We start from the raw sequence: 22,312 nt of genomic DNA, 5'->3' as shown, positions 1-22,312 counted from the left end.
AAAAAAAAAAAAAAAAAAAAAAAAAAAAAAAAAAAAAAGCAAATATGCTACACAGACTAAGAAGTTAACGGTTCAGAGGGCCAGCATACTTATGCACAAACACAGCATGTTCTGATGAAAACGGGATTGACCAGTATGGCATATAGCAAAACTGGTTAAAATAACCATCTAAAAAAAACTAACAGTACTTTTTAAGCAACATGTATTTTGGAGGAACAACAAGCATTAGGTATATTACAACATGTTTAAAGCAAAACAATTCCAAGGCCTAAGGCTATATATAAACCACACATAAAACTAGCAAAAATAATACTCAATTGAATTAGAACTTACAGACTACAGGAGGATCCTACAAATAGCCCATTGTGTATAGAGAAGTTTGACCCATTAAGAGCTATGATCTTGCAAACATTTTCTCACTGCGGTAAAGCACTAAACTTTACGTATTACACAAAAGTTTTATCAAATTACCACAGTCTAAAATCAGTAACATGTTTTTCTCCCTTCACATAGTATATGGTAAAATGACCACATTTGTAATTTGAAAAGGGGATATTCATCTTAGAACATTTAAATGATTACAAAGTGCACAACTAGTTTAACAACAGGGAAGAAAAAAGAAGGCAGAGCCAAGACAGTTCAAGTGTGTCCAAAGAGCAGTTTCTGATTGCGTGTGCAAATAAACTAGGTCATGTAACTCGTGATAGCATGATGTAATCAAAACTTGTCATTATACACATGAATGAACATAAGAAACTAAGAGGCAGCCTTGCAATTGCATTTACCAAATTTATCTTACTTTTGCATTTTGTATTTCTTTGCAAAGTAACTTTTCTCCAGAGATTCAGATATTATCTGTACCAAATTCCCTTTCTTACTTTCGAGAGCCTTTAATTACTGTATTAAATTATCTGTACATTCAAGACATTTCACTCTACTAGTAAGGGGAAGAAAAAAAAAAGCAACAAAAATGCTATCCCTAAACTCTGAACAGTTCTCCAATGAAAGCAAACCTTTCTTTGCAGTTTCTTGCCAAGCCCCACATTACCTGGCATGCATCAATGCCACCATTAAGATTCCCAGCACAGAGCATACGTGACGTAATGAGATCATCGTACAGCTTGTTGCAAATGCTTTGATTAATTATTCTCACTCTAGCTTCCTGCAGTGTTCTGGCAAGATGACCTAGAAAAATACAAATGTGGCAGAGGTTATGGCTGTTGTACCACAGAGATCACTTGTCTAAACAAAGGAGAATTGATCTAAATTCGACATCTACCCAACTGGAAGCAGGAAACTAATTCCCCTGCCTTTAAATGTGGTCTGCACTCAGCTTTTGAAAACTGCTGTCTACACAGACAACTCTAGACATAGAGAACCCTACGAACCACCACTGTACCTTTGCCATTTCCTCGGCCTTTATTCTTATGAGCTTTTTCTACCAGAAAGTAGTAAAAAAGGGAAAAAAAAAAAAAAAAAAAAAAAAAGTCACATACATTATAATACGAGAGTCCACAAAATGCAACTAACTTTTGAATGCCATCTCAAATTGTGCCCAAAGCTTTCTGTTGTTTGCATTATGGGTGTGTTCCAAACATGGTGTAAATCCTAGTAAATGAAATTTATGTTTTCTTCCCCATCTTTTCACTTCTAGGTAAGGAGCTGAGGAATGAAGCTGAGGGGGTGGGGTGGGGAAATTAAGCCTGTAAGCCACAATGATACTAAAAGTTTTATTCTGTACTGTAGCACTGTCATAGGGTGTCACTGTTAGCTACATATGCTCAGTCATGTTTCAGCCCAACAGTGAAAATAACCTTTTCAATACCTGGACGATCAGAAGTACTGGATTTTGGTTTGTTTGTTCTTTAGTGGGTGCGATAGGAATGAAAGAAGCAAATCAGCAAAATATGTTTTTGTTCCCCCTCCCCCATACCTTTAGATTGATTTTAAGTATTACCTGCATTATTTTGTTAAATTATAAGAAGGCGTCATTTGAAGAAATCTTTGCACTTCATTAGGTTATTACGTGGTTATCTTAGAGTTATTTTTTTTTCTAAATGCATTTTAAGAAAGCCAGTATTACCATATAGATGGCTTCTAATCAAACATGAAAGATTAATGAAGGATTAGGTCTCCATGCAACAGTAGGGACTACTGCAATGCTGAGGAGCTGTCTAGGAAGAGCTGCCCAGGTCTCAGAGCTGGCCCCAGTTTGATGCTGAGATAGGGCCAAGATTCTATATGCTCCCCCCACCAGCTCCCTCCAACTCTGCTTGCTTTTTTTCTGTCTCCCCACTTGAGCATGCTGCTCTGCTCTGAGCTGTGTGGGCAGAACTCTTCGTGGGGCATACATGAAATTACCTTTAGTTAAGACAGACATTAAAAAAAAATGCAGTTATTTCTGTTCATGGCCCCATATTGTCAACCACAGTCTTAGAGACAAAGTCTTTCTCCCCTGTAGTTCCTAGTTCCTGTTCTCTTGACTTGAAGGTTGCTTATGACCTATTCACCAGATAAATTGAACCATGAGGATGAAAGGAAATTTGTTTTTGTTCATCTATGATCATGTGCTTTTCAACGATCTGTGACACCATCTCTGACTCCCATACAGAGTATGGGTATTTGCACTTATTACCTGATATATAAACATTCAGAATTTACAGACTAGCTACAGAAACATTTTAAAGCTTTTTATTAACCTAAGTTAACCACGGGTATTTTTCTCTTAGGACAATAAATATTTCATTGTTAGACTAGCCAAACTTGCAAGAAACATATCCAGGAAATGAACATACTATTTTCTTTTATGGCTCCCCAGCCAGTTACATAGCAGACCGTTCCATAAAGAAATACTCTAGAGGTGCTTGGTAAACAAATGGGCTGTACCAGCTCGCTGAAGAGTACAGGCGTCTCCATTTCCAACAGGGCTATATCATAGTCTGAGATAGACTGGTCATACTGTGGGTGAACAATAATCCTTTTGATTGATCTCATAGCTACATGATTGATTTTTTCATCAATAGTGCGTAAGCCCATATATGCTCTCCACCCTGAAGGATCCGAGTATCTGTAAAGAGAGTGTTTTTAGAACAGCCCATTGCCAAGTAATGCAGCGTCAGTTCACTCTGCTTTATATACAGTTTGGTATTTGATGAGATTCATCAAAACAGTGAATGGAGTAGAATACGACTTAGGAGGATAGACGTACTATAGAGTCTGTGTCTCCTAAAACATTAACTAATGGTATAAAATTCTATTTTGAAAATAATAACCTCCTGGAGCTACAAGATCAGTTCCTTGCAATGTAGATTTTTCACCCATCTTTATTGTAAGCAAAGTACTCCATATACTCTGCAACGCTTACAAAGCTGGCTTTCATTTAGGTATAATGAAAACAGAATGGTACATGTTACGTTGTTGTAAACCATGCAGTTTCACTCTGTAACACAGATGACTGTATGGTTTTCTATTGGCACAGAAACCAACCCCAGCTGATCTATCAGAAGTCCATTGAGTACAAAGGTCAAATCTTAGTCAGGTTAAAAAACAGAGAAAGGTACAGATGCACGGGTAGATCATCTGTCTTAACATTGGCCCACATGTGCTAGCCAAAGCACAATCAGACCAAGCAATTAGCAATGGGTTTCTTGGTGCTCTGTCATTACTGCATTTAAACTTCCAACTAGAGTTGATGTACCACTTGTCTCAAGTAAGAACCAGTACTGGTCTTAAGTCAAACCTTAGTCTTAGTAGGTCAAAGTCAACTGTTCTGACATACAAGCCTCAAAAGCTCACGTCCATCTCACATTAGCAATGGTTCTTCAGGGTCTTGGTCATACTTGTGCTAAGTAATATGCCTGTTTCAATCATAAAATTACTTTGTGCAGATTGGATAAGTGGCTATTCAGATATAGTGATATTCTATTTCTGCACATCACTGCAGTCTTCAAATATTTATGGTCCAAAGCACAAGCATCAAAACCCTACTCAAAGTACAAATGGTCAGTTATTCTGAGAATTCTCTAACAGTCATTCTGCCACTTTGCAACAGAGCAAAGCTGTTAGGCCTCAGATAACAGAGTTCAAGTTAAATCATGTTGCACCAGGGCATACAGAACTGAAAAAAAATAGCTTTTTTGTCCTTGTATGCATACATGTTTCTGTCCTCTGGAGAAAAGACAGAACATCTACTCATTTAAGGATAACTGGAATATATTTACAGCTCAGGAAAATTCTGCGTACAAACCCCTCTATGCTGAATAAAAGCTAGACTATATCATGGAAACAAGCTCTGCATTGCTATGGCTACGATATATCAACAACTTTTATTCAGTGCAGTCACTCTCCAATTAATGCCCTAATGCACATTCCCCCAGTGTATGCAACACTAGTGCTAGTGGGTTAGTAACAAGTATTAGCATGAGGGCATTTGTTTTGCCTTTAATGTAAAGCACAGGCATAAGACACTTCCTTCATCAACTCAAAAATTCATGCGCAATCATATTAGATGTACACATTGCAACAAGAGAAATGTGATGTGTTTGACAAGCAAAAACGTGATCTCAGTCTTATTTGAGCATGTGCAAACATTACATAATTTAGAGTAATAGATTGTCTTAGACAAAGGCTACAAAATCTTTATAGTAATTGATGTCCAGTGTACTGTCATGAATCCAATCTTAGTCTCAGCAATTGCCTTTTATGTCCAGAATACATTCAGTCACTGAAATTGAAATGCATGGTTTTCTATGCATTTTGAAACGTAAACACCATGATTTAGAAGCCTTCTCAATTTACACTACCTGAACTTAACACTGGTGAGCTTTATTTGTTCCTCATCAATAAATAGTTCTTTTCTTGTGAGAAAAAGGCCATAAACTCTAAAGGAGAGAAAAAAAAAAAAAAATACCAACAACATTTACCCTAAATTAAAAACAAAATAGTGTGTTTTGTCATGCAGGATTCACTATCAATGGAAGCAAAATAATTGCTTCCGATATTTGAGATTTTCAAAGCCTGCATAATATGTCAAGGGTTCATGTACTGATACGTCACGGAGTTATACGCTGACTCAATTTATCTACACCTGGAATACCTACTGCAAACTTTTGAATGCAACATTTTGAGGTTATCAAACTTCAAATAGCAAAACTCTATGACAGCATAACCACTCCATACCTTAGAGAATTAGAATCCAAGAAGCAATGGGCAGCAGATACGAGCCACCTCTTGGAAATAACAGATGCACCACAAACATGGCCGTGTGCTCCCATTTGTAAACTTGCTTGCCAGGGCCACTTTCCAGATCTTGCATCTTCACCTCCAACAATCCTATTTTTCTTAAGCAGGTGTCTTCCACAAGCTAATAGAAATAAGAGAATAAATTAGTAAAGGAAAACACAAGGTCATTTTACTTTGTCATGCTTAATACACAAACTAACATTTACCTATATACCACAAACAAACAAACAAAACATATTTTCTTAGTGTGTAATTGGAACAAAGGTAAGGGTACTTGCCCATTTTCACTCAATGGGTAGCTTAGGAATAAACCAAACAATGCCTATCCTCCCTTACAGATCACTTAGGAGGTTAGTAACTCAGAAAGACTCAATCCTAAACTGGTTTATTTCCAAAACATTACTTGAATAAGATCTTCTGTGTTTCTCTCCTTACACGGATTCTTAATTATTTCATTCAGCTCAAATGAACACTAAGACCTACTAATTTAATAACCTGTAAATGTGTTTTGCTTTTCTTAAGTCATCACAGACAGACCAGTGAGTTTAAAATAAGGAAGTACAAAATTCAAGACAGATATTTTCATACAGATGTTACCAGCAATTTTTTATTATTATTTTTTTTAATTCAGGTCTGATGTTATCAACTTTTACTTGACCATAGCATCAATTCCTTACTTAATTTCCCATGTCATTAACTAATCTTCAAACAAATGTTACCACACCACAGTTCATTTCATCAGATCCATCTGCACAGTCTCTTTTCCCATCACACTCAGGATTTGGTTTCAACAAGCATTTACCATTAAGGCATTTGTATGTATAAGGGAAGCAACTTTTGTAGGCTGAAATGAGAGAGAAGACACAGTGCCACATGTTTAAAGCCATGGTTTCAAATGATTAAAAAAACATGCACATTCAACCTACTCATCTGTCATGAAAGTTGTTCAAAACCACACATTCTACCATGCCTGAAGTCACAGTCTGTGTGGGTGTACACTGGTCCCTGTATGGAGTAGGACAGTAGGAATCTTCTACTCAAATTAATGGTTACACTAATTTAAGTCTCCACCATCTGTGAGGAAAGACAGCAGAGCCTTCAACTGCCCTCACTCCCATTTTATTTACCTCTAAACTGAGTGAACTAGGCTCGTCAGATCTGTTGTTTTATCTTCACCAACAGTACCGGCATTGTAAATTATACATCTATGTAGCAGATATCACCTAGAAGTCAGCTCTTTGTTTGTAAGAGAAAGTTGAGCATATATAATGGAAGAGATTTATACCTTCCTCCAAGAAAATTTAGGTTAAGAGTTATAATAGTTTACTATGTAGGAATCCCGACACATCTCAGCAGTGGGCATCCATTGCTATCATTCTTATTATCAGTTTTCTACAGTGACCTCTAAACAGTGGCAGGGATTTTTCCAGCAAACAAGGTCATACTGCTGGCTACTTCAACGACCTTAGATTCAAAGCAAGGCAAATATTAGAGGCAACATGCAGCAAGTCCTCAGGGAGGCATGAGTAGTACCAGCAATATCAGTAACAGTGGTGTAAAGAACAAGCACATAGCAAAAAGGGCAGAATTCCCCAAATTTATGTCTCTCTCCCTTACATTATTTGATACTGATCTGGCAGTAGTTGGGGAAAAAATGCAATTTTAACAGGATCACCATCAAGCTGTGGTTAGGTCATCCAAATAAAATCTTTGTTATCCTGGATTTAGCTTTATTAATTTGTTTAGACTATCCCAAAATCTAGTTGTACTCTGCATGTTGTTTTCGTTATTATGAAACTTGCACTTGGTGCCATGACAAAATACACAGAACTACTAAATTCAGTAATAATTCAGAGTTATTTCCATTCACATTCTATGAATAGGCAATGTGAAGTAGGATGACTGTAACAATAGGTCCACATCAGAAGAGAATTGAAGTTCTTTTGCAAATTAGATAGTATTGAGCTGGATTCTTAGATAACAATACTGTTACTATATTTAGTCATTGAGTTTGTAGGTCAGAGGACATCTCTAAGGATTCATTTATAACCCCAGTGGATCTCTGGTTATGCCTTATGTTTCATTTGCACAGGAATGAGTAGTGGAAGAAAGGTTAAGGTAGAACAGTTTTTTTCTAGTCATAAGTCCTTATCAGAAGGCTGAACATATCATTTGTTTTAAACACTGACAACCAGTTGTGAGAGCAGCATGAATCACGCCTGCTGCAAACCAGAGCAGGGAATGCGTAGCAGTTAAATCACAGCAGAGAGTAGCTAAAGGTGCATTCTTTCATTAAGTTAGGAAACTAGCTTCTAGATTGTGTGTACTTAATTGTATTATTGATAGGCATTTGCAGATGCCATTTGCCTTTCTTGCACTTCTCCAAACTTTTCCTAACTATGGACAGAAAAACCTAAAAGATTCATGTAAGCTTGTACAGTATGTTTAGTCAGACAAGTAGAACCCACAAAAAAGGAGGGGGGAGCCCTTTAAAAAAATCTGTTTTCTTTTGTAGGAGGGAGATGGTATGGACTGGCCATTAAAACTAGAAATAGCTGCCTAGTCTTTTTCAGCAAGTTAATAGGCACTTACTACCAAGTACTCCTTGAAGGGAAAAAAAAAGAAAAAAAAAAGAAAAAAAAAAAAAAGAAAAAAAAAGAAAAAAAGGCTTGGCTTGGTTTCTTACACACAGAGTATTCAACTCTATTTCTAATCAGCATGTCTACTGGAAGATTCACAGACTTAAAGATACAGTGTATTTGTGAAAAAAAAAAAAAAAAAAAAGCATATCCCTGCTTCTGCTTTGCACCATCTCTCAAAAAATAACTAAAAATATATACTTACAGCAGTTGTTCTCATCACTGTCCTCCCCACAGCTATCATCACCTTCACAGATCTTATACTGATGCTTGCATTTCCCATCACCACAGTTCAACTGTTCAGGATTACAACCTGAAGAAGAAAGGTCTGTAAATTATTTGTGTTCCTCGTATCTGGCTAGTGGCCATGTGCTGCCTTCCCTGCTACAGGTCAACTTGATGTTACTGTACCATCTCTGTCAGACATTAATCTACCTTCTTGATAGCTTCAAGTGATGGGAAGATTCACCATATTATTTAACCTGTGCTCTGCTCTTTGACACTTGATTACCTCTACTCACTCTTTCTGGAACCTCTTCATTGCTTCCCATCTTCCTTGATGTGCAATTTGGATACGGTACTCTAGCTGAGGCCTTCCCACGGGCAGCTGGGAAGATCCCTTCAAACTTCTCTCTTACATCCTAGTGTGATGCTTTTCGTTTTTGTTTATTTTGAAGAAAAAAATAAAACAAGCAACTATATGACTTTGTGACACTCAAGTCAGATTTTGAGCCACCTAAGTATTTAATTACCTATTTTCAAACCTATTTTCGAATGTAATATCATTTTCTCTACACGTTCTCCAGCTCATCAGATACACTTAAAAATCCATCCCCTCTTCCCATTGTGTGGCACTGTTTCTATTTTGTAATCATCTGCCCATTGTATAGGTCACTGTCGGAGATTATGAGATGTCCAGTAACAGATACTGACAGAATAACAATATAAGAAAACATCCATTTTGGCAATGGCCCACTGGCAATCACACTCCAAAAACCGTTTCCTATAGCTTGCTTTCACCTTACTAAGTTTCTGACATAAGACATTGTCAAAGTACAGCTTCTATATTTACCTTCTCACAGCACAGAGCAAAAACAAAAACTCCGTGCTTGCTCTTAACAATTTGATACATTTTTTTTCAGTATTTACAAATAGTTTAGTTCAACTACTTGTTGCTTTTTTTTTTTTTTAAAGCTCAACTTGTAAAGATTGTTATAAAATTCTCATTTTTTCCTATTCTCCCACTCTTTATAGGGATACATTACATGGTCTTTCCTCCAGACCTTTCAATTTTCACCTGTATCCTTCATGTCACCTCAAAGATAGCCAACAGTATTTTACAGATTTCAGTATTTCCAAACTTCCTACAGCAGATTACAGGACACAAACAAGACATAATTGCCCTACTGCTAATTAATCACTACCATCTGAACAGCCTTTCTAACCATCAGACTGACTGCTTGAAGAAGTTCATGTTTCATCTGTACATTTAAATTGTCAAAGACAAGCTAAAAAAAACAAGAAATTAATGACACTAACATGCTGTGACAGACTAAATTCATTAAGGAAGTACTGTGTCATGAAGAAATGTTAAAATGGCCATTAAAATACAAGGCTAATTCATCTACAACCTCAACTGGAAGTTAAAAGACTAAATGCTATCTCACTTGGCATAATCTGCCAAAGATTTTTATTAAGCAGTCTAAATTATATGTAATAATATTTATTTAGTGCATATAGAAAATTAAACTCACGTTAACTGTCTTAAATTAATATCAACTTCGAGGGTTGAAAGCGATGCAGCAGAGATACATACTACAATTGATAGTAAATATCTGTGTTTTTTCACATGCCCTTTTTTTTTTTTTTTTAGGTAATGCATTTGACACACAAGGATCTAAGGAAAACAGTCACAAGTAGGCTTAGCATCACAAGTTTCCTAATATAAAAATGTTTTTGCAATTCATCTCTGTCCCACTGCACTCCAATTTTTTTGATGTAAATGGTTTATGAAACATTTTTCAGATCTAGAAATTTCATTATGAAACAGCCTTCTCAACTAGAAATTCTTTCACTTTCACTTAAACTATTAATATCTAGGCAAAGTTGTTTCTTGGCAATATATCAAAAATGTTTGTTCTCTTCCACTTCTTCAGACTTACCACCAAAATAAATAAATAAATAAAACAAGTCTTGGGATTTAGCTTCTACACACAGATACACAAATATCTGTAGAAAAATAAGTAGACAAAAAGTTCCTCTTTCTCCCCAGGTCAAGGGGATTTAATTTTTTCCTCCCTCTAGCACTAAAGGCAAATTAACAGCTAAATCAGTTTGAAGGACAAAACACATCTGTCCCTCATTTATCTAATCAACTCAAATCTGGAGTCATTTAGTCCTGTTCACTGCCTAGCACATGATCCTGGCAGGAGGAAAATGCACACTATTCGGCCAGCACTAGCTCAAAGCAGGAGTTGCTCTGCCCTTATTTCTGATGAGTTGCAAGAAAAAATGTATATCAGACATAAATACTTATAAGACAACTACAAACAGAAGCACGCTTGGTAAAAGCAACCCGAGGATCTGAGGTTTCAGTCAGATCTTTTGAAGTCACAGTGAACTTAACACAGTAACCTCCCTAGAGGTTAACAGGGAAAAGGAAGTTGGTCTGTTTAGATACAAAGAGAGAGAACGTATCTAGAAATTAGTAAAAAGTAAGCATTTACAAAGAATATACCACATATATGTCTTGTCTAATTAAAATCACAAGTAAATGTTTCCATCTTCTTAAAATCCCTGTTTCACCCTTTGAATGTCTCACAAAAGAAAAAAAAAAAAAGTAATGTTGGCAAAATATGTGTGCTTAGAGTCTCTCTGCCATACTATTTGCAGCTTGGCTATTTTAAGGTGTTGGCAAAATACCAAATAATTAGTTCTACAGAACGTAAAAAAATCATATTTTCACTTTCCATTTTACAGAAATTTTGTGAATAGTTAGAAACTAAAAGCATAATTTACCCAACTTTCTACATCTAGTTGTTCAGTAAAATGTACAATAACATTTTAAGCATTCCTCATGGAAAATAAATTAAGGAAAAAAAGGCACATGGTGTTCCTGTGTGTTGTTTGTCTGTCAAAGACAGTTTCTTAAAGCTCCTTAAAAATCCAAATGCATGCTTATTCACTTACGGTCTGTGTGACTGAAGGCTTTGTATTCAATATAAAACCCTTTATGGGTGACCAGTTCATCAGAATGGAAGTTGATTGCAACAGAATAGCCATATTCTCTGTTCCTGATGTCTTCTGAATTATCTTTACAGTATCTGACAGGCAAAAGTGAGAACAATGAATTTCTAATCAAAATGACCATTACCACCCAGTTACTTCTACTACTACTGAAGGGTACAAATGCCAAAAAGTAGTAAAGATAAGGCTTTGTCTCAGGTTAAGTGTTAAAAGCTTTTCAGCCCAACAGAAATATTAGAAAGCCTATTTACAAATGCTCTCCACTCCATTCCACCCCACCATACACACAGCTTTCCTGGGACAGCAAGATAATCAGCATCAGAATCTACCTTATAAATACCAACCACTTCTCAGCATGCTTGACTTCAGATTTCCCATTTGGGTTAGCAAACTCCAGAGGTTACAAATTCAGCAATGATATCATACAACCAAACCCAAAAGCTGTTGCCATTTCAGTACATTCCTTCCAAGAGACAAATCACTCTGAATATTCCCCCTTCTCCCTCCTCAACAACTCCTCCCCCCACACACACACATACACTTCTAATTTGGTTTATTTACTGAAAACAGTTACAATCAGTAAAGAGTAACTGGCAAAGAAAATGAAATTTCAGATGACCAAAGCTTTTCACCCACGTCAATATCACAGCCAGGAATTCACAGTTCCACTGCAGCTGTATAAAATTCTGCAGTTTTCTGTTGCTGCTCTCAAGCAGAACAACAAAGTAAATATTTACTACTGCAGGAAAAGCAGGATACTTAAATTAACATAAAGACAAATGCTTAGTACTAGGGCATGTTTAAGAATATTATTCTGCTGTAATTTAATTAAAGTATGCCTTTATTTCTTGAAATGTACCTTTCTACATTGATGTTTTTCCTTAAGGTGTCTCATGTTGCATATTAAAGTACACATTAGTATGTCAGATAATAGTGCATTTACTCACCTAACTCCTTCAATTTCTAACCAATCTTTATCACATTTACTGGACCCTGGTGACTTCTCTTGAATTTGTATTACAAGGATTTTTAAGGAGAGCTTGTAGGCTGGCAACGGTGCCTAAAAATCAAAGGACAAGTATCCCAACATATACAACCACAAACCATAAAAGGCCTAAGCTTCTGAGATAGTAATTCTTGTTTACTTATTATAAAATAGAAAATATTGTCTTTTTTTTCTTCTTTATGATGCACTGCAGCACCTTTGAAGAACCAAAAACTTTCTAATTTAAACATATATAGAGAAGCATTTTTAGGCCAACCTTTGGCAAGAATGTGCCAGATAAAGTAAAGTCCTCCTGCAGCCAGTACAAAGTTCTATATCTTGAGGTTCACGCTATGTTTGCATTATCATGTGTTCCAGTATGTCAAATAAAATAATTAAGGTCCTGCTTCTACACAATTCAGGGAAATAGTATATTGTGTGTTATGTGAGACATCATTTGCATGACCTTATTTTCTTTTTCTAATATAGAAGCAAAGCACGGATTATTAGCCATTTACTCTGGCTGTTAGGAATTGTCATCTTATCCACCATTTTTCTTCTGTCACTAGTAACACAACCTTTTGGAAGCTGGAAATTTCTCTCTCCAATAGATGGCACTTGTACATAAGAAAGAAAAAACAGGGTGCACTTAAGTCAGGTGCAGTGGTCTTAGCATGTTCTCCCTTCATTTCACCCACATCAAAAGACATTTCAGCTAGTTTTATGTCTATACTGCATAAAGCAAAGTCACCACAACTCAGAATAGTTCCCAGCACTTACTCGGATGATCCAGCTGCAGTCAATATTTGGAGGGTAGTAACTCGGGTAATAAGGAGAGCTCAGAGTTCCATTCCAGGATATATAATGACCACCACACACTGGGAGAGAAATACATCAACAACAAACACAGTTAGCTCAAATGGGCTAAACCTGTGAGCCCACTTCACTTGCTAGGATCCTTCTCTATGCAGAGTTGGAATAATAGCTTGTAACATGATTAAACTCAGTTCTTGCCTGTATTAACTGAGAATCATGTAATTTCCACTTCCTCGTAGCTCTGAATTTCTCTTTTTTTTTTTTTTTTTTTTTTTTTGTATCAAATTACTATTGAGAATACATACAGAACACCTCTGACTGGAGTTTTAAGAAAATATTCTTTAACATTAAATGGAAGAATGAATCAAATGCGTACACAATAGAACATCCCTCCCCCTCCTTCCAGCCTCCTTCCAGTTTCCTTCTGACCTTTCTGTGGACATTTTCAGTAATCAAAAAGCATTCAATCCAGTGAGTGAAACCTCTGATTAACTTCATGTAAACCAGGAAGTTTCAACGTGTCAGTTCTCAGTCTGAAAATGCATACCACTTCTGAGCAACATCTGAGGTTTTAGTTTCTACCAAAAATTCTCCTAGATATCCATCCCCCACTGCTTTTGCTTTTCCTTTAGCTAACAAAGGAATGCAAACCTGTATATTAATGAAACTAAAAAAAATTTTTAAAGTAGCATAATTTTGATGCACAGATGGGGTGCTACATAATTATAAGCACATATCTTCAGAACAAAGTATTTCTAATTTGCAGTGCCCATGGGAAGACTATTTGATTAAACAACACCCACAGAAGCATAAGTTCAAATGGATAACCTTCTCAAAAGTTTACAGATGTACTATCCTCTATGATTTGTTCCACATGTTAAAAAATAAAAAACTTCTTAATTGTCAAAAACTTTCATTTGGACTGTACCAAATAACTGTGGATTAACTTTCACTTGTGAATCTTTTCTATCTCCCATAAAGCATTAGGGCTTATCCAAAATGTTTCACTAATCACCCAGAACATCTGCAAAATTCATAGTACTGTACAGGTTTGGAATGTATTTCTTGTGACTTGGATCCACTTTTCTTATGTAGTCAACTACGCTGAAAAGTGCTTTCAGAACAGAATCAAAGACTAACATTTGAAGTGTTTGCTCTCGTTTTCCATTTTTCATCAACACGCTTCCCCTGAGCTGAGGAGCAGTTAACAAAACTGATAGAAGTGCTACTCTGCCACTGGAGCCTTTGTCTGTACATAAAGTGCCTGTAGTGTTATCTGGTTGCCTACTGTGCTACCATTACTCATGAACCACAGCATCATCTACGTAGTGTGAGTAATCTCTGGGAAAGATATCTTGGGTAGTAATCAAGATGAGAAAAAAAATCTTCCATACCAAAGGATATGCATACTACGTAAGTTTGCAGATGATACGTAAGTTTGCAGACGATACTAGTTGTCAACTCCCTCAAGGGTAGAGAGGCCTTGCAAAGAGGTCTTGACAGATTAGAGGGACAGGCAATCATCAACTGTATCAAGTTTAACAAGCACAAGTGCCAGATTCTGTACCTGGGATGAGGCAACCCTGGCTATATGTACAGACTGGGACAAGGGGCTGAAGAGCAGTCCTCTGGAAAGAGATCTGTGTGTTCTGGTTGTCAGCAGGTTGAATAAGTCAACAGTATGCCTTGGCAGCCAAAATGGCCAGCCATATCCTGGGGTTCACCAGGCACAGCATCACCAGATGATCAAAAAAAGTGATTGTGCCACTCTGTTCTGTACTGGTTTGGCCTCACCTCGAGGCTTACCTCACCATGTACAGTCTGGGATACCACTGTACAAGAAGGACAAAACTATTTGAGAGAGTCCAAAGGAGGGCTACAAAGATGGTGAAGGGCCTAGAGAACAAGACATATGAGGAACAGCTGAGGCCCCTTGGTTTGCTCAGCCCAGAGCAGAGCAGGCTGAGGGGAGGCCTCATGGCGGCCTGCAGCTCCCTCACGAGGGGAGCGGAGGGGCAGGCGCTGAGCTCTGCTCTCTGGGGACAGCAACAGGACCCGAGGGAACGGCATGGAGCTGGGACAGGGGAGGGTCAGGCTGGGGGTTAGGGAAAGGTTCTGCACCCAGAGGGTGGTTGGGCACTGGGACAGGCTCCTCAGGGCAGTGGTCATGGCATCAAGCCTGCCGGAGCTCAAGAAGTGTTTGCACAACACTCTCAGACACAAGGTTTGATTTTTGGGTGGTCCTGTGTTGTCTTGGGCTTGATGAACCTTGTGGGTCCCTTCCAGCTTCAGATATTCAGTGATTCTATGGTAATCTCTATTGCTTGTTCAGTTCTCAGATACTTCTAAGTGGATCAGGATGACAATTGCCTGACTTACCTACCAACATTCACTCCCCCAGATACAAGATATATTCAGGCAATATCAGCTTTTTTTTTTTTTTTTTCCTTTTTTTTTGTTTTTGTTTTTGAGGTCACGTGGAATAAGTGTACTTATGTAAGACATTTGTTTATATTAGTCACTTACTGATTTTAGGGATTGCTTGAAAGTGAGCTTTTAGTATGTTCCTTTCTTCTCTTTTGTCCAGTGAGAAGGTAAGCAACATTACATTACTTGACGAAGTTAAACGTATAACAGGAGGAGTCCAGGCTCCAGATCCACACCACCTAGAATATTACAAAGAACGTATTTAAAAAAAAAAAATAAAAAAATAAAAAAATAAAAAAAAGGGAAAAAAAAAAATCTCACATTCCTGTCATCTTTGCTGAGAAACTGGGCAAAAACAACACTGGTCAACTGTGTTTCAGAAGTGTTCCCTTGGCTACCACTTTGTTTTTATTTTTCCTTTGATACTACATAAAATGCTAGAGTTTCCTTGCATCAAGGCTGAGTCACTCAGAGTAAGCATCACAGATATTCTTGCCTAACAGGTACCCTGTATTTTTCAGGCCTAAAGAAGCATCAGAAAATCAGTGCTGGGTTAGGTTACTTCAGTAGCAGCAATAGTACTGAGAAGTGGGCAGTGCTGAAAAGGCCACAAGTGCTCATTGTAGAAGTGTTGTGCAGAACCTATACAACAGATAACAAGCCCCTAAACTTTTCAACCTATTAGCATTTAGCTTAGTTTCATGTCCCAAGAGCTGTTTCAAGAGATACAGAGCTCCATGCACAGCAACTATTTCTTTTTGTTTTTAATTTATATGCTGAAGCTTGAATACTTACTATCCCTTTTAATGTGATATACTATTTCTAGCATCTCAGAATTAACTATTATATTTATTCCCTTTTAAAATCTACAGCATATTTTCTTTTTTTTTTTTTTTTTTCATTAATTTACAAACCTGTGTGTGAAAGACATCAAGCAGAAAACTAGCAGGCATATGCAAGAATGCAAGATTGTTAGGCTGACAATAGAAATGTTATAGGGCATTCATCATTTCAGTCACTAAATTCTTTTCTCCATTGCTTAAATCCAGTTCTTTGATAGGCAGGTATCAATACACACATTCATTCTTGAACTTTGTCTTATAACTTATTGCATTGATGTTTTCTGAACACATTGCATCATGCACTCACATTGGTTTAGTTAGCTTCCTGGAGCTTTCACGGATTGAATTGACTTTACTTTTCTATTTCCTAAAAAGCTGAGCCACTGCACAATGGAGAAACAATCCAGGTCATAACCCATAGTCAGCAGCATGGCAGATGAAGCCCAGTATCAGACTGGGAATTCTCTGTGCTACACTACCTGCATGCAGTGCTGTTCATTTCAAGACACTTTGAGATGAATTCCTTACAAAAGCTCTGTCCTCACTACAAACCTTCTAACAGTCTACCAATATGGGCAAGCTATAGGATTTGCTGCATGAGGATAGAGATTAAAGTCTGTTAACAGAGCTAAGAGGACTACCTACTCATTTCAAGTAAGTTAAACCACTACTAAGGAGGTACCTTTCAGACACTGCTAACTGAATCTGCATGCTCAGTTAATTTCTACCTAAAGGTTCTTTAATTTTTTTTTCTTCCTCAAAACCATTCATTTTCAGATTCTAAAACTTGTTAGTTTATTTTATTAATGAAGACAGATTCATGGTGGATAACGTCCATACATAAAATCATAAAATTAGTCTCTGGAAGAATAGTAACAGTGTGGTAGTTGAAAATTACAAGATCATCTGATATCATTTATGTGAGTGAACTACAAAGGGACTTTGGGGATGAAGTCTTCTGTAGAGAAAAGCCTATTTTCAGCAGAGGTTTGCCTGTGACTGGACGTATTTTCTGAAAGTAACAGAAAAAAATCACAGAAAAAATACCTTTGTATCAATAATTGTATCAAATCAAACACTGTAAAAAATTAGTCAGAATGTAAAAAAAAATGCTGGAGTTATAAATCATTAGGGGTAGATAATACAGAAGATCTTTTGATTACCTTATTAAAGATTTTTAATTAAGCTGTACTTGGAGGCTTTTACATTTTGGAAGCCTGTTTAATACCAATTAAAAACTCTGCAGTTTCAGAGAATTTCTGTACAGCTCAAAAAACATCTTTGTCCTGTACTACCATACCTTGCAATGATCTTGTTCTGTAGAGGAAGAAGGAAATCATATGCAGATAAGCGGTGTGATGCACAGTTCTCTGGAGCAACGCCATGCAAAGTGGTAACTACCAGTCTCACCACACAGTTAGAAGGAACTCGCAACCTCCATTGATAAAAAGACTTCTTGGGATTCATCAGAATTAGAGTTCTGTTGTTACCTGGCTTGGCATACAGGTCAAAGGATACCGCTACACAAAAGAATCTAGATTAGTGGCTGAAAAACTTAAGTTGAAAGATAAGTTATTGGCAAAAATTTCAGAAGAGGTGGCAACAATCCCTGCCTGTGCTTCCTGACTATTCTAATCTTCTCTTCGCTTACTTCTACCCATTTCCCTTTCAGGCTGCATCCCCTGCTCCTCCTGCTCTGAACAAGGAAGCACAATGCTTCACAACCACCATTGGTTCATCACACACTCAGCAAGGAGGAGGGGACCTGGCTGCAACTGCTATCATCTCTGATGGAAATCTACTGCTTCCTTTGACATTTCTTCATCCATCTTCATGCAAGGCAAACACTAAGTATAGAAAGGTAATCCTGAGGCATGCTGGGTAGGGAAATACCAGGCAAAGCTAACTAAAGTTCTACAGTATTTGACTGATCATGAAATATGAATAAACAAAATTATCTAGTCCTAAGGCAAATAAATTCTGTATAATGTTATGCAATAGCTTTTTTAAAGATGCCAAGGAGCCACAGCTCACTGCAGTTCAGTGGGAACTACTCAACTGCAACCATTCTAGTCAGAATATCAGATTAAAAGCTGTGAGGCATTTTCAACCCAGCCTTTATTTAGAGCAAAAATAGGCCAGGGAGATCCTTACTGTGGTTTGTTTCATAGGCCCTACTCATGCAAGAATAACAGGGAAACTAACCTTTCCCCTTTACAGGATATATATTTCCCCCCAAAGCAATACTGGTTTGAACTGAAGAATAATTACCCGATTTTAGCATCACATCATGTTCTGTGGAATCTGAAACTGAAATTTAATAACTGTCAGCTACACAAGACAAAGACACAAACTGAAGAAAGCAAAATAGGCAGAATAGATATTAAATGACAGGTACATTGTTACCAAAAATCTCCCTTGTATCAAGATCAAAATCTTCCTCCCCAGAAGTAGTGGACATGTGAGGGGTTTGTTTACTACTGATTTCTTTTTGTTCTAATGGGGTTAACTTTTTAAGAGAATCAACAATATCTTGTGGTGCCCAGAATGTATTCCAGTAGTAAGCTCGAAGTCCATACTCTCCTTCACTGTGTAGGGAAAAAAAAAAGAAAAAGAATACCAAGAAGAATCATAAATACACTGTAATTACTATTTCGGACATGGTTTCCACTAGTCCACATTTTTGCTTTGTGTAGTTTCATAGTCAGTTGTAACTTCCATGCAAAGGGTTGCATCTTAACATTGTAGCAAAAAGCTCCCTTGTTCAACAATTGTGGGGTTTTGTTTTTTGTTTTCGTTTTTAATACATTAGAAATACTTGGAAAATATGCTGCTTAAACAGTAACACACAGACTGAAAACTACACCTCACAGAAAATCCTTGAAAGAATTATATGGAATTGGATGTTTCCATCCCTGCTGTATAATTATACATTTTAAAGACCATATTACAGTTCTAGATGCATTTTATTTAATATATTTTAACTGAGGCTACACACCATACAACAATATAATTTTATGCCCATACATGATACAACATGTGATACATTGCACACAATTCTTGTTGAAATAAATAATCTGCATAGGTACAAACACAAAGTGATTTTCCAATGATTCAAAGAGACTGCCTATCAAAATCCTCCTTCCAAAATGGCTTATGGACTGACTTTTCGTTAGTTTTCAGAGACTTCGGACAGCAATAGCCATTTGCTCAAAGTATTTATATTTCTCAGCAGGAGATTAAATAAAGTGCCCTGCCCACAATTACACTTTTAAGTTTTGTTTGGAGGGGCTAAAAAGGAACTTCATTTAAATAGACAAAACCAAAATAAGTAGTAGAGGGAAAAAAAATATGCCAAACTATAATTTCAAAAATCACAAGTAGGTGAATAGATTATAAAGCCATCCATAAACCAAGGCTTCATTTCACTCAAGTTCTACAGAGATCAGAAATCACACTATGCACTTTGTTCCTCATTCACATTTTTATTATGTCCTTCATTCTCAGTTATAAAAAACTGCATATTATCCAAAAATAACTAATTTAAAATCAACCAAAAAGACAAGAGTAACATAATTAAATGTCTCATATTTAAACCACATGCTGGAAAGTACCTACCTGAATGCAGCCACTACAGATTTCAAGTAGTACTTTCCCAAGGTGGAATACTCATAGGATTCTGCAAACTGACAGTTAAAAAAAAATATGTGAAGATTACATCATATTTTACTGTTGATATAATCTGTTATGCTACAAAGTATTTACCTTATTTCTTCCCTTACCAAACACCCTACATATGACAGACACTATTCATAATTTTCACAAAATGTGTTAAATAAGGATAATAAAAGTGCATTCATTTTCCATTAAAAAAGTAAGCCATCACATTTACAAGAACATTGTGAAAGCTCTTAATAATTAGCCATTAAAAAATAAGCCTTTATAAATCCAGTTATATTTCTGTTCCAGAACTTATTTATTTATTTTAGTTATTTCAAATTTGTGGCAAATTTCTGTCATACAATCTGGACATGAACAACTTGCATTGGCTATGCACAAAGCAGCTTTGAGACACTCAATTAGCCCTTTTGGGAAATACAGGCTAACAGAGAACTGCTTTGTGTTTAAGCCTTCTGTTTGCAAGTACCAAAGAAACAGTATTGATCTCAAAAATACGAACCTGCATGAGAAGTGCAAGAAAGCAAACATTGTTGTGAGAATAAAAGAAAACAACACAAAAGATTATGAATCAAATTCAAGCTATAATAAATATATAAATAACGGATCAAAGAGAAAATAAGTCGCAAGGAAGAGCGTTGAACTATACCAAAACAAAACAGACTCCTAGACTTCTTTAAAAATAATTCATCCATAACCTTAAAACCCTCAGAAATCTTTTCTTTACCACAAGAGACAGACACATCTTTCTAGCTGCATTCCTAAGGCGGTACACCTCTAAGCCACTTGCTTGTTTTAAATTTGTTTACTTTGAAAGAAAAGCAAAATGTGTCTCAAACTGGAATCTTCTCCTCAATCTCAATTTGATTCTGTAACAAATATTTTAAAATAATTACTGTAATTATGTGGGAACTTACATAATTTTGTATTGCTTCTGCTTGCAGGAGGAATTTCTGTGATTTTGGATCATTGAGATCATTTGTGTAAGTCAGATTAGGAATTTCTACACTTCCACCAATATATATAAAAGAGAAAGCTGGAGCTGAGAAAAAAGCATCAAAAATTACCACACCTAATAACATTATGGAAAAGTCTCCAGAACAAGAGGCTCGCAGAAACGTGTATTTGTCCTTGGCATCAACAAGCATTAGTTCTTAAGAGAAACAAATACTAACAGCCAGACTGCTAAGCCAGTTCCACTGCTAGAATAACAGAGAGGAATGAGGTATAGGTTCAGATAAAAGCATTTCCAGCAAAGCTTTCAGATGAGTATTACTACTAAAACTTTAGTTGTTAAACTTCCATATTTTACAGTGCAATCCTCCTGGAGAGAGATGATTTTAATGTCTATAAATTGAGATTTGGGAAGAACTGTACAAAAATCAGTTATCCATTCTGTCTTGAATGAGTGAATAGAAGTTAGACAGTTAACTCCTGTAGGTTCTTAGGAGAGGTGATAGTTTTAATAATGATAGCATTCAAAAGCAGAGACAAACAATTAGGAATAAAATATATACCTTTGTTATTCTTGTGCAACTATCAACCACTAATTATTTTGTGTTTTGTTGCCTTAGCAAAGAGGTTAAGGAGAAGGGAAAGTCAGTAATTACACACATATTACATGTCTAGCTATTTAGTGCAGAGCTTTTCATACTAACCATTCACACAGTGCAAAACACCCATCCCATTCTCATCATGCTGGGCAGTCACACTTACAGAATGAGTAGTGCAGGACTAGCACAATTACTGTAACCATTAAAGAAACCAAAGACAATATTCCCAGAAACCATCTTCTCCAGAAACACAGCCTCATCCATTTGAAAAACCAGTATTTCTGACACAAGCCCTCTTGGTAGGACAGGTAGTAGGGAATATATGGATTTTCCTAAAGATAGACAAATGAAAGTATCAGTTAGTAGAGCTCTACAAGAAGAGCCACTTTTTTAGTTTTTAACAGAAGTTTAAATTAAGATAATGCCTTTCATATTATCAGTTATGTCACACATAAAACCCACGTATTTATGGGTAACTTTACAATCATAATTTCAAACTATAAAAGGGGAGGGAAATTGCTATCACTTCAGTTATAAGCAATTGCATATGAAGATCGGAGGTCGATACGCATCAGAAGCTGTCAGAGGGATCATTTACCATGTTCCTGCTATAAAGCATAGCAGGTATCTCTTACCTGCCCCGCAGTCTGCTCAGAGTGGTATGGAGCTGGTATGCTGTACACAGAAACCCGTCCAGAGGGAAAAGCCTGTATCATGATGCCTTGACAAACACCTTCCAACAAACCTAATAACGAAATCCTAGATGAACCTCATTTCTTAAATCTGACCCAGAAGAGCGCAGTGCTCTCCCCTCAACACAGACCAGGCTCCTCTCATTTCACCTTTGCCATACTGTTCAAAGCTGGAGCCAGCTGACCTGCAATC

At 36.7% G+C, this 22,312-nt stretch overlaps 1 protein-coding gene across 2 annotated transcripts in view; it reads right to left on the bottom strand.

The window, feature by feature from the left end:
* Positions 1-22,293, bottom strand: part of LOC118160435 (suppressor of tumorigenicity 14 protein-like) — a 24,188-nt gene extending 1,895 nt beyond the window's left edge. The window contains exons 1-17 of one of the 2 annotated variants that reach the window (XM_035315154.1): positions 22,270-22,293; positions 22,063-22,172; positions 21,591-21,759; positions 20,792-20,916; positions 19,815-19,882; positions 18,603-18,784; positions 18,468-18,506; positions 17,497-17,716; positions 15,454-15,593; positions 12,892-12,989; positions 12,074-12,186; positions 11,070-11,203; positions 8,086-8,193; positions 5,966-6,085; positions 5,179-5,362; positions 2,796-3,067; positions 1,049-1,185 (exon numbers count right to left, since the gene is read on the bottom strand). In XM_035315154.1, coding sequence (XP_035171045.1) covers positions 1,049-1,185; positions 2,796-3,067; positions 5,179-5,362; positions 5,966-6,085; positions 8,086-8,193; positions 11,070-11,203; positions 12,074-12,186; positions 12,892-12,989; positions 15,454-15,593; positions 17,497-17,716; positions 18,468-18,506; positions 18,603-18,784; positions 19,815-19,882; positions 20,792-20,916; positions 21,591-21,759; positions 22,063-22,143 — 2,190 coding nt within the window. In that variant the 5' untranslated portion in view covers positions 22,144-22,172; positions 22,270-22,293. The other variant, XM_035315156.1, reaches the window with a different exon arrangement.
* Positions 22,294-22,312: the final 19 nt, after the last annotated feature.

This window comes from Oxyura jamaicensis, chromosome 1, assembly GCF_011077185.1.
Source record: "Oxyura jamaicensis isolate SHBP4307 breed ruddy duck chromosome 1, BPBGC_Ojam_1.0, whole genome shotgun sequence".
NCBI lineage: Eukaryota > Metazoa > Chordata > Aves > Anseriformes > Anatidae > Oxyura > Oxyura jamaicensis.
The sequence above is the reverse complement of the archived record's forward strand: the minus strand, read 5'-3'. Positions and strand labels throughout refer to the sequence as shown.